This window comes from Hyla sarda, chromosome 1, assembly GCF_029499605.1.
Source record: "Hyla sarda isolate aHylSar1 chromosome 1, aHylSar1.hap1, whole genome shotgun sequence".
Classification (NCBI taxonomy): domain Eukaryota; kingdom Metazoa; phylum Chordata; class Amphibia; order Anura; family Hylidae; genus Hyla; species Hyla sarda.
The window spans coordinates 392582825-392595786 of NC_079189.1; the positions used below are offsets into that span (position 1 = coordinate 392582825).

Here is a 12962-nt window from a genome sequence, read left to right on the forward strand (position 1 = left end):
ATAGGGGTCAGAAGATGACTATTTTAAACGTATTAATTTTCCTGCATGTAGTTATGATTTTTTCCAGAAGTCCGACAAAATCAAACCTATATAAGTAGGGTATCATTTTAATCGTATGGACCTACAGAATAAATATCAGGTGTCATTTTTACCGAAAAATTTACTACGTAGAAACGGAAGCTCCCAAAAGTTACAAAACAGGGTTTTTTTTTCAATTTTGTCGCACAATGATTTTTTTCCCCGTTTCACCGTAGATTTTTGGGCAAAATGACTAACGTCATTACAAAGTAGAATTGGTGGCGCAAAAAATAAGCCATCATATGGATTTTTAGGTGCAAAATTGAAAGAGTTATGATTTTTTAAAGGCAAGGAGCAAAAAACGAAAATGCAAAAACGGAAAAAACCCCGGTCCTTAAGGGGTTAATGTTGTTAGCATGTACATATATTGGGCAACATGCAGTATTTGCAGACAATGGAAAGACTATAAAGAAAATCAATAACAGTTGATATTTCCTGGCATCGAATCGCATAGTATCGTCATTATACTGTTACCTACATGAGGCTTCTATATTTCTTTTGGTCTTAGATGTATCCTAACAGAAAATCCCCATAGGAAATTATTTAAATGACTACAACTTGTGTTCTTATACATGGCTCTTCTAATTGTAACATATATAAAGGGTGTGCAGAGGTCACACCTGATCTGTGGTGCCTGAGGGGCCCAAAAAGGTCCCAGTACTTCACAGGAGACCAAATATAAATAATATGTAATAGCTAGGGAGCCATACTACATATTTTACGTTGGTGCCTATGTGCATCTAGTTACACTTCTACTCGCTTAAACTTATTCTGATACCACCATGTATATGCATATCCAACATAAGGGGATTTGTTTATGATTTGTTGTAGTTGCAAAACAGCACTGGGCAGCTAGAGGTTAATAGAAGTATGGAAAATGTTGTTTCAGTTAGCCTTCAGCATGTTACTGTAAATAAGTACATTTTCACTACTAGTGAATTCAACCATTTTATAAATGTTTCAAATTTGACTCTTTCTATACTTTCTAAGTGTTTGCTCTGTTCCTCCTGTATTCGCCCTATTTAGTTTAAATGTACGTAGTAAATGCCTGTAGAAACATATTTGAGTTTAGGTGTTTGGTTTCCAGAACATTGTGGTTATGGGTGTGAAAATGTTGGACCGTCTGCAGCCAAGATAATGATGCCGAGGTCTCCCAATTCTGAATGTGGTCTGCATCAGGATGTTTCAGTAGCTGGGTTACTTTCTGGTACACCACGAAGTGTAAAGGAATGAAGGCTTAAATCTCCCCACCATGACTATGTGCTTATTGTTACACTCATGACTCAGCAGAAGACAACCCAACAAATACTTTTTCTATATATCTGTGGATTACATGAAGGACATATAGAATAAATATGCACTATACATGCTGACTTGAAACAATGTCACATTCTGTCCCACAAATGTTAGTTAAGGGTAAGGTCACACATAGAATATATGCTGCACAAAATCCACTGCTTATTCTCATATGAGCAGAAACACAGAATTACCTGGCAGAAGCCCTGCGTGTGCAGTGAGGTTTGAAGGCGGGGCCAGTGTTTCACAGTCACGTCAGAGAATTGGGCCCGCCTCACTGCACACACAGGGCTTCCACCGGGTAGCCCTGTGTGTCTGCTCATAGGAAAATACGAAATAGATTTTCGCTGTGCATCGTATACGCTTTGTGTAACCCTACCCTAAATGTGCACATTATACAACAGGATAAATTCTAATAAGATATGGTGCGGGTGTAATGTGGCAGTGCTCACATACTGGCATGGCATTTATTCATATATTAGCTGAATGAGCAGGTGGTGTATAGTATACATTGAATTATTTACGTTAATAAAGAACAGTCTCACTTACCCCGAGGAGTTGGCATGAGTCTATCATGATTGTCCAGTTGCCCCAAAGGCTCATTTATATCTGCAAAATCCCCTATTTCACCTGTAACACAGAAAAAAATATTGTCAGTAAAAAAAAATTTATGTCAAAGCAGAGTGTCAGCTAGGATGGCTCTTCTATGTGCTCTAGTAACCCACAGTAACCATGAAAACACCTGATAATAGCAATTGGATCTCTATTGGAGTGCCTATTCAACAAACGACCACCGACGAATAGAAAAAGGGACAAAAATAGTAGGCCAGGTAAGCTGTGTACCTTTTATTCTGTATTAAAAGGCACACATACTTACCATCTGTCTGTCAAATATTTGATAATATTTTAAACAAAAGAGGCAGGACATGCAACACATGGCCTATATCATGGAACTACAATGCCATCATCTTACTGAAAATAAAGTCACAAATACCACTGACATGACATGATAATGATAATGGAAATAATCAATGCCCAATCTTTTTTGTTCTCCCAGATCACACAGCGTACATCTCTCTCCCTATTAAAAAAAACCACATACAGTATATTTTTAGCTGAACGTATATGTGTATGGGAGATGGGAAGGAATAGTTGTGACAGTTATGGAAGGTGTGTGGCCACCTAAACCTAGCACCCTAAATACTGTGAATACTGTGTTTCATTGCTGACCCTTCACACGTAAAGTAACAGTCCCTAAAAGGCATTTGACATATATTAACTCAACCTTTCCTTAAAGTGCCCAAGAATAAATGCCAAATACTGCATGTTAATAGTGGGAGGTCATTTCCATTCATAGTAAATTCTGTGAAGGGATCTGAATAAATGCAGATTTCATGCTGAGGAGTGGCGACCATTACGGAGCTGCAGCACATTATCTGGCCTGGAATGCTTGCTCATGCTCATTAAAACCAATTCTGCCTGTTAAATACACCTCCATTCACATTCTAATTTCATTCTGTGCATCTACTCATTTCCGTATTGCTATCGAGCATTCAGGCTCAGGCTTAGCCGTTGGCCAGGCCAAAGGGTTCTACTGTTACATAAAAACATTTGTAATCAATTTCAGGATTGCTTTCTTTGGCGAGCTGCAAAATGTTTATTTTCACAATGTAATGGCACAGTACTTAGGAAAAATTGACTTGCTCCAGCATAACTACAATGGGCACATTGTGCACTGAGGCGAATATTTGTAAGTGGTGGTTTAAAAATATATTTTGTGTACCCTGGGGTAGGCTCGCAAGAATTTTCTGGCTATAGCTGAGAAACAATTGATGCATGCAAGACAGGCTTTATTGAATAATGGCAAATGGTTTAATCATTATAGCATATCTGAATCTCCAATGCATGTTTGCCAGTAAGAAATAGGTTCTAGATAATGAGGCCATAATACACATGTATGTTCCCATTTAACCATGTAATGTTAGGGAATTAGGGTATTAAGACATCATATATATATATATATATATATATATATATATATATATATACATACACACAGTCATGGCTGTAAATGTTGGCACCCCTGAATTTTTTCAAGAAAATGAAGTATTTCTCACAGAAAAGGATTGCAGTAAGGCTAGGTTTCCACTTGTTTTTTTTTCCTGGCAGTTTTTGGATATCTGCCACTGCAGTTTTTGAGCCAAAGCCAGAAGTGTATTCAAAAGGAATAGGACATATAAAGGAAGGACTTATACTTCTCCTCCCTTATGGATCCACTTCTGACTTTGGCTCAAAAACTGCAGTGGCAGTTTTCCAAAAACTGCCAGAAAAAAAAACAAGTGGAAACCTAGCCTGACACATGTTTTGCTATGCACATGTTTATTCCCTTTGTGTGTATTGGAACTAAACCAAAAAAGGGTGGAAAAAAAGCAAATTGGACATAATGTTACACCAAACTCCAAAAATAGTCCGGACAAAATTATTGGCACCCTTAACTTAATATTTGGTTGCACACCCTTTGGAAAAAATAACTGAAATCAGTCGCTTCCTATAACCATCAATAAGCTTCTTACACCTCTCAGCCAGACTGTTGGACCACTCTTCCTTTGCAAAGTGCTCCAGGTCTCTCTTATTGGAAGGACGCCTTTTCCCAACAGCAATTTTAAGATCTCTCCACAGGTGTTCAATGGGATTTAGATCTGGACTCATTGCTGGCCACTTCAGAACTCTCCAGCACTTTGTTGCCATCCATTTCTGGGTGCTTTTTGACGTATGTTTGGGGTCATTGTCCTGCTGGAAGACCCAAGATCTCAAATGCAAACCTGGCTTTCTGACACTGGGCTGTATAGTAAACCTCAGATTTCATGATGCCTTGCACACATTCAAGGCACCCAGTGTCAGAGGCAGCAAAACAACCCCAAAACATCATTGAACCTCCATAATATTTCACTGTAGGTACTGTGTTCTTTTCTTTGTAGGCCTCATTCCGTTTTTGGTAAACAGTAGAGTGATGTGATTTACCAAAAAGCTCTACCTTGGTCTCATCTGTCCACAAGACGTTTTCCCAGGAGGATTTTGGGAAGTTCATTTTGGCAAAATGTAGTCTCTTTTATGTCAGTAGTGGGGTCCTCCTGGGTCTCCTGGCATAGGGTTTCATTTAAATGTCGACGGATAGGTTGCGCTGACACTGATGCTCCCTGAGCCTGCAGGACAGCTTGAATAACTTTGGAACTTGTTTGGGGCTGCTTATCCACCATCCGGACTATCCTGCGTTGACACCTTTCATCAATTTTTCTCTTCCGTCCATGTCCGGGGAGATTAGCTACAGTGCCATGGGTTGCAAACTTCTTGATAATGTTGCCCACTCTGGACAAAGGCAAATCTAGATCTCTGGAGATGGACTTGTAACCTTGAAATTGTTGATATATTTCCACAATTTTGGTTCTCAAATCCTCATACAGTTCTCTTCTCCTCTTTCTGTTGTCCATCCTTAGTGTGGCGCACACAGACACACAATGCAAATACTTTTGAAGTTTGGGGTGACATTATATCCAATTAGCTTTTTTCCTCCCTTTATTGGTTTAGTTCCAATACACATAAAGGGAATAAACGTGTATAGCAAAATACTTCATTTTCTTGAAAAATTCCAGGGGTGCCAACATATATGGCCATGACTGTATGTATGTATATATATATATATATATATATATATATATAATTAAGATTGCTTCTTAATGAAAGGGGTTTTACATTTGTTTTCAAAATTCACCTTTATATTTTTTAGTATGTTTATTAATGACCTTGTGGAGGGATTAATTTGGATAAGCACTTGGGCCCTAAAAACAAGTACGATTATGTGCAAAATGATAAGACATTAGGTAAAACTACTACCAAAAAGGACTTGGAGGTACTGGTGGACAATAAGCTCAACTGTAGTGACCAGTGCCAGGCAGCGGCTGCCAAGGCTAACAAAGTCAGGGGATGTATCAAGAGAGCCATAGAGGCTCGTGACAAGAACATAGGTTTATCTGTATAAATCATTAGTCAGACCACATACGGAGTATTGTGTACAATTTTGGCCCCTGTATATATAAGGACATGGCTGAACTGGAGAGGGTGTAGAGGAGGGTGACAAAGATAATTAATGGTATGGGAGGATTACAGGACCAAGACAGGTTATCAAGCTTGGAGTTATTTAGTTTGGAGAGAAGATGTCTTAGGGGGCGATTTGATCACATTGTACAAATATATGAATGTACTGGACAGAGATCTTTCTGTGATTCTTTGCTGTAAGAGCAATGAGACAATGAAAATCTCTGCCACATGATGTTGTGATGTCTTACTCAATAAACAAGTTCAGGAGGGGCCTGGATGTTTTTTCAGGAAAAAGATTATATTACAAGTTATGGATAGTACATATATGGGGATAGGAGGCTGATCCAGGGATTTATTCTCATATTCAAAGTCAATAAGGATTTTTTCCCCTAGTATGGGGCAATCAGCATTACCTCATAAGGTTTTTTTGCCTTCCTTTTTACACAGTAGGGTTATAGGTTGACCTTAATGGACTCTTGTCTTTTTTCAACCTTATCAACTATGTCACTTAATTTGGTGCCAATCCAGGTACCACTCTGGTGTCCCCAGTGTTGTGATGGCTTTGTGTACATTGTGCATGTGGCACTGCAGTCAGTCACTGGCCTCGGTAGTTATGTGGCATATAAGCAGGAAGACACCCTGCAGTATCATGTGCACAATATACACAATGTTATCACAGCACTTTCAAAGCGGTGTTTAATTTTTTTTAACCTAGTCCAAGCTGTATACATATTTTTAAGCTAAGGAAGACACCTTTAAAGGGGTACTCCACTGCCCCAGTGTTCGGAACATTTTGTTCCGAATGCTTGGAGCGGGCGATGGGGGTCGTGATGTAATCACATCACACCACGCCCCCTCAATGCAAGTCTATGGGAGGGGGAGTGATGTGACATCACGAGGGGGCGTGGCCGTGATGTCACGATCCCCGCTGCCCTCACCCAGCGTTCTAAACGAAGGCCGGGTACTGCATAGAGATTGCGGGTGTCCCAGCTGCGGAACCCTAGCAATCAGACATCTTATCCCCTATCCTTTGGATAGGGAATAAGATGTCTAGGGGCAGAGTACCCCTTTAACTAATGTATATGAGAACTTAGACTACTAAAAATTTTCTAAAACATTTTCGCTTATATATTACTATATTATAAAATTTGATCTCTTTTCAAACCACAGAAGTAAAAACTATCCTTAATGATTGTTAAATAAATCAGATGTTTTAACAATAAATTTTATGTCTATGGCTAACTTTAGTGAACCTCAGATATCAGCATATAAATGATCAATATCATTGGGCATGCTATACTTAAAGAAAAAGTTCTTATGTATTTATTGGCAATCTTTAGATGACAGAACCGTAACTGATTTACATGTGTATATCAGTCATTTGTGTTAGAGTACCATCTGCAGCACCATATGAGCAACCTTTTATAACCTTCCCTTAACCACTTGTTTGAACAGTCCCTCACACATCATTGTTCTTTGCACCATTGTGTTAAATGGTCCTGCACTTACGGTAAACTTTCGAGTTTTGCATGACTCTACACAGAGTTGACTAGGAAAACAAAAACAATTAGAGGAAGAGAATGAGACACCCTTATACCGATATTAGTAAGCCATTTTATTTGCTATATTTGGTTTAACAGGTAACCTTACTTATCCAGTCTTGTTTCAAAGACAAATCAATGCACGGGTGGCTCTATTGCAAGGGTCATCTTTATCAAGTTGACCCTTTAGCATTTACAAGAACACTGACAATCCCCTGGCATAAATCTTCACTTCTCAGATCACTTGAGTCCAGGTCATGTTATTCATTTCAACTCCCTTTGACTGCCAATGTCTGCAGCTGTCTTACAGCCGCAGTGTTAATAAGACGCTTCCACAAAAGACAGGCCTAACTAATTGTATCTGTGCTTCTGATTAGGCTCTCCTGGCATTCATCCTCATTCTATTCAGTGGACTTCATCCGTCTTTACAATATGCAGCTCAATTTCTCTACATTGTGGAGTAAATTGGCCTGGTAATTGGTCTTTTTTTTACTATAGATTCTAGACAGCATGCTGAATAGTAATGTTATACAAAATATTCATAGGATATAGTTTACAAATATAGTACCTATATACCGGTAATAAGAAAGAGGGAAACCCAATTTTTCTGCGATTATGCTGCATATTTTCATCATTATTGTGATCACCATAAAAGGAAGATCTTCCAATTTGTCAGCTTACAGTTTCTATAAAGAATCATTGCTTTCTAAGTTTGAGCATGACCAGGAACAACCATTCAACAGTTGCTTTCTCCTAAAAATCCTAAAATTAGGGCGACCATGCCGAGGATAATGAAGCCCAATTACGGCTGAATAAAAACATATATTTTTGGATAGACTAGGAAAGCCAGATGTTAAGACGTAAAGCCACTCTTCAGATACATAAATTCTCCAAATGAACACATTCTTTATTTCAGTTCCTTCTTATATTTTTTTTTCATAAAAATTAACTTTTTTGACCTTCTAAGAAAATCCAACCTTTGGTGCTCCGTAGACAATGAGCCTAGTGTACACTTTGATTCAGCTGCCAAGCTGATTACTTTGGCTGTGAGAGAAACCGGCTACTTAGCTTTCTGAATCAAGTCCTTTCATTGAAATTTGGCCTTTCTTCCCCCTCCTGTAGCCTCAGTATTCCTGGCAAATGACTGCACAGCGGTTTTGGCAACTATGTCAAGGTGGTGACCGGCTTACAAAACTGACGACAGGACCATATGAACCATACAATAACTAAATCCAAATAATTGTTATGGTAAATGTTATATGTTCCTTTATGCTGTTTCTTTTTATAACTTTATTCTATTATTTTCTCATTTCTTTCACATTCATGCAATACATTCTGCAAATTAAGATAAACTCTTAGAGCGATTGCTCAAATGATCTTGAGGACAGAATATTGGAGGCATCTCTTGACAGTTTCTGGGAGTTAAATTGCAAATAATACCTTGTTTTGAATTCCATTTACAATACATATTCTACAGAAACTCCAGCTTGCTTCCTCAAGTGCATTAGGTAATATATTTTTACTTAGAATGCATATAGCTTTATGCATTCATGGCAAACCGGTGACGTGCCAGAGCTTGACCAACCCACCTGCATATCAAATGATGTTTGATATCATTATTTTATTACAGTATGTTATTCGTAAATTTCATGAATGTCCCCACTTGTTGAATCCACTGCAATATTTACATGTCTACATATGCTAGTTTAATGTAACATCTAGATAACATTGCCCAATTCACCTCTGTCAGTTTGCTGATCTCGTCTGTACACAGCTCAGATTGTTTAGTTAATCTGCTAAATGCCTCAAATTCTTACTCCAAAAATAACATACGGAATTAACTAATACATATATGTACAGGTCCTCTATATACAGAGCCACATTTCCAGCTGATAAAAGTCATAAACCTGGTAATGTGTAGCCATCATAAACTGACAATCCAAAACAGATCACTGTCAGGTTTTGTAAAGGCGTGTGTATGGGTAAAAGGAATTGCTTAAAGGAGTACTCCACCCCTAGACACCTTATTCCCTATCCAAAGGACCCTCGCGATCTTGGCTCCAGAACCCCAGACATCCGGTGCACGAACGAACTTCGTTCTGTGTTGCATGACTGGTGATGCGGGGCGGAGGCTCGTGATGTCACCCCCCCCCGCTCGTGATGTCATGGCCATGCCCCCTCAATGCAAGTCTAGACTTGCATTGAGGGAGTATGGCCGAGATGCCATGAGCGGGGCACGGCCGTGATGTCATGAGCCTCTGGCGCTGCACCCTATGTTCTAAACAGGGCTGTGGAGTCGGTAGATAAATGTTCCAACTCCGACTCCGGAGTTTTCTGTACTTCCAACTCCGACTCCCCGACTCCGACTCCTCTGTATTAATATGCGAATGTATTTTATACATTCCTTGAAGGAAAGAAAGGTAACATACCTGTCATTACCACAGGACTACTGGCTGGGAAGCCAACAGTCTACTGTATTGAACAGTTTGTGTGCTGATCTGCTGCTGAAGATAGGGCAGTGGGAGGATCAAGGAAGGGGCATTTATTATAAAACATGATTTCCCTAGTAGAATCCCATAGTCATGTTTAAAGTTTAAAGGGGTACTCCGCCCCTAGACATCTTATCCCGGGGTCCCGCTGCTGGCGACCCCCGGGATCGCTGCTGCGGCACCGCGCTTTCATTACTACACAGAGCGAGTTCGGGGGACGGATTTCTGCACAAATTGGTCATAAAATGTTATCTGATCTTCATTTAAGTCACAACAATAGTCTGCTTAAACTAATAACACACAAATAATTAAATGTTACCTTGTTTTTATTGAACACACCATGTGCAGAAATCCATAAATCCATATGATTCCAAACGGTTCACATACTTTTTCTTGCAACTGTATACTATATGTTTATATTTGTATAAAATTTTACACCCCACTGGATGTGAATTGTGAATTATAGTTGGGTGAAGTGTGTGGCAGTGCACTTCCCTCCCTGGCCGCCTGCCCTATCTGACTGATGCACTCCATAGACTATAATGGTGCATGTCTGTTGGACTGGGTGGTTGACCAGGAAGCGAAGCATTCTGCAACGTACTTCACTCCACTATAACTCACAGTCTGATCTTTTGACATATCTGGATTTCTTGTCTAAAGTTTTTTTTTTACAAATGACAGTTACACATTTAGAATTACAGCTTAAATCTCCAAATATTGTTTGCTGGCTTTCAGTGTCTGCACAGTGCTTGCTCTAGTTATTTACCTTTTGGAAAACCTTAAACTTGGTTTACATATAAGTAAATAACAAGGAGTTTGTGTGGGTTTAACTTCCAATATTTAATCACATTGTGCTAGCAGTTTATATTTTAGTGCATATGTAAATATCAGGATAAAATAACAAACTAGGCAAATACATTTTGAGGATAAATGAATTGTTGTAAGTCACATTGGCACTACATATATATACTTCTTTCCATTGTGTAAACTCAATCCACATTGTGAAACCCTACACAGGTCTTGCTCAGATTAACTCTACATTCCCATAAAAGGCTAGCATGATTTAATGCATGCCACTGTGATGTAAGGATTTCCTCAGATAACATTAGATATTTGCCAGCCAGTCTTGAGCATGGGTTTTGTTATGACATGCACAGTGTCTCACACCTTTTTCTTAGGATACTTTAACTGATGAGGAATTTAGATCTTCCGTCAAGCAGTGTAAATATTAGGACTGTCTTGCTCGGCTGGTGAGAATGTTAATCATCTGTATGGGTGTAAATCCTCTTTATAACATCTTTAGCTGCAAAGACAAATTTACTAACAGTATAACACTATGAGGGGCTGCAGTGCATTGATACATTGAGTCAGAAGTGTTTTTTGAGACAGAAAAGCTTTAAAAAGTACCAGTGAAAATGCTGACAATACTCTTCCTCTTTATTTCTTTTATACATGTGATACATTTTAATATTATCTATACACAACTGGTGGGTTGAACCATTAGTGAGAAATGCAGCGATTAATTCAGTAGAAATAAGACATATCACTGAAGAACTTAAAGGGGTATTCCGCTGCTGGACATCTTACCCCCTATCCAAAGGATAGGATATAAGATGTCTGATCTCAGGGGTCCTGCCACTGGTGCCACCTGCGATCTCCACAGCATGTGGCATTCTAAACTAACGTTGGGTTCCAACGGCAGTGGTCGTGACATCACGGCCACGCCCTTGTGATTTCACGCCCCCTTCATTCATGTCTATGGGAGGGGGCTTATGGCCGACACGCCCCCATGCATAGACATCAACGGAGGGGCATGGCGTGACTTTAGGTGTGGCCGTGACGTCACGATCACGGCTGCCCTCTACAAGAATTCTGAACACACTGTTCAGAACGCTGGGGCACAGGAGTACCCCTTTAAGGGTCAATATTCACAAGCCACTGCCACTGATATGCTGCACTATATATTCATTGGTGATAGCTTTAAAGGGGTTATCCCAAGATTTAAAGTTATCGCTGCTCCACAGGATAGAGGATAACTAGCTGATTGGTGTGGATAGGGAATAACTTCTAATCTTAAATTAAATCATTTAACCATTATTGTTACAAATAAATGACTTATAAGTCCCCTAAACTATTGTTAAAACCTTAGTTAGTAGTTATTAACAAAAGTAGTGATATATAGTCATCATCTAAGATTTGGCACCAGGGACGAACACAAGAACAATATTGAAGGGATGGACACAATTATTATGGAAAGTTATTCCTATTGTAAATACTACAACATTTGTTGACATCCCTCAGTAAGTGGATAAATATGAAACAGGGTGAAATTTTCACATCTAAAGATACATGTTAGAGTTATGTTGGCAGAACCCTCCAATTTTGGCATAACTGGTGGACCTTTTCATGTGTATGGTGGCCACCTGACTTTCCCCTGATAGCAGATTTCAGGGGAGCGAAGAATCCTACATGCACGCTAGGCCAAGCCCAGAGTGCATATTAATAGAGGGATCAGGAGAGATAGCTGAACTAACTAGCAGCAAGAAGAAATATGTCTTACTCCCTTCCATTAACATTATACAGTTAATACATCTACAATGATCCTTCTCTTGCTGGGCTCTGTAATTTCCCCAATACAGTGTTGCTCTGTTCCTGCTGCATGTGACTGGAGCTGCAACTGTCCAATTCCGTCAACCACGGCTGTGTGGACCAGACGTCACTTCCTGTATGCATCTTATGGGACTTACATTGAGCATCTTATAGATATGCATGGAGAAAGTGATTTCTAGTCTACACATCAGTTGCTGTGGAAATCATGTGGACAGTCAAATGGGCATGCAGCGAGACCAAAGCAGCATTGCATTAACTTGCTCGATAAGACAAAGATCATTGCAACTGTTTAACTGGAGTGCTGCTTTAAATTCAAGTAACAAAATATGATTTGATAGAACAAGCTTTTTATTTCCATATTTGGGAATATTTTTAGGACATTTCTGAATCCTCTATTTGTTAATGCATTCATTGGGATGTCTTCGGCTTAGTCATGACTTGCCATTGTATATATAAATCTTCCTGATTTTTCTTTTATTCAAAGAGAATCTAATGTATGAGCACATTCTCATTGCAATCCAAAAAGCTTATACTGCATCAACAGTGAACTACAGAGAAATACACAACCAAAGGATGATAAATTACCATAGTCATAAACACCGAATTATCAAGTATTATGGCAACCCAGCTACTGGGAATGACAACTGCCACTGTCTTATTAGGCTAGGTTCACATCTACATTAGAGTTAAGTTCAGGAGGTTTGTCACACAATGATTGCTTCTTTGCACAATAGACATCAATGAGTCCCAACAGACCCCATTGGCTTTAAGGGAGTCTGTTTGGATTCCGATTGGTGTCCATTTATTAGCAAGATATAAGCAGAGAAAAACATTACTTCTTGCTGTATTTTTT

General features: G+C 39.2%; 1 protein-coding gene across 1 annotated transcript in view; it reads right to left on the reverse strand.

Moving 5' to 3' along the window:
- The window catches only part of ROR2 (receptor tyrosine kinase like orphan receptor 2), a 166056-nt gene that overhangs the window by 57077 nt on the left and 96017 nt on the right, over window positions 1-12962 (reverse strand). Inside the window, exon 2 of the mRNA XM_056525695.1 lies at window positions 1924-2004. Within this exon, the coding sequence (XP_056381670.1) occupies window positions 1924-2004 (81 nt within the window). The remainder of the gene's footprint in view (window positions 1-1923; window positions 2005-12962) is intronic.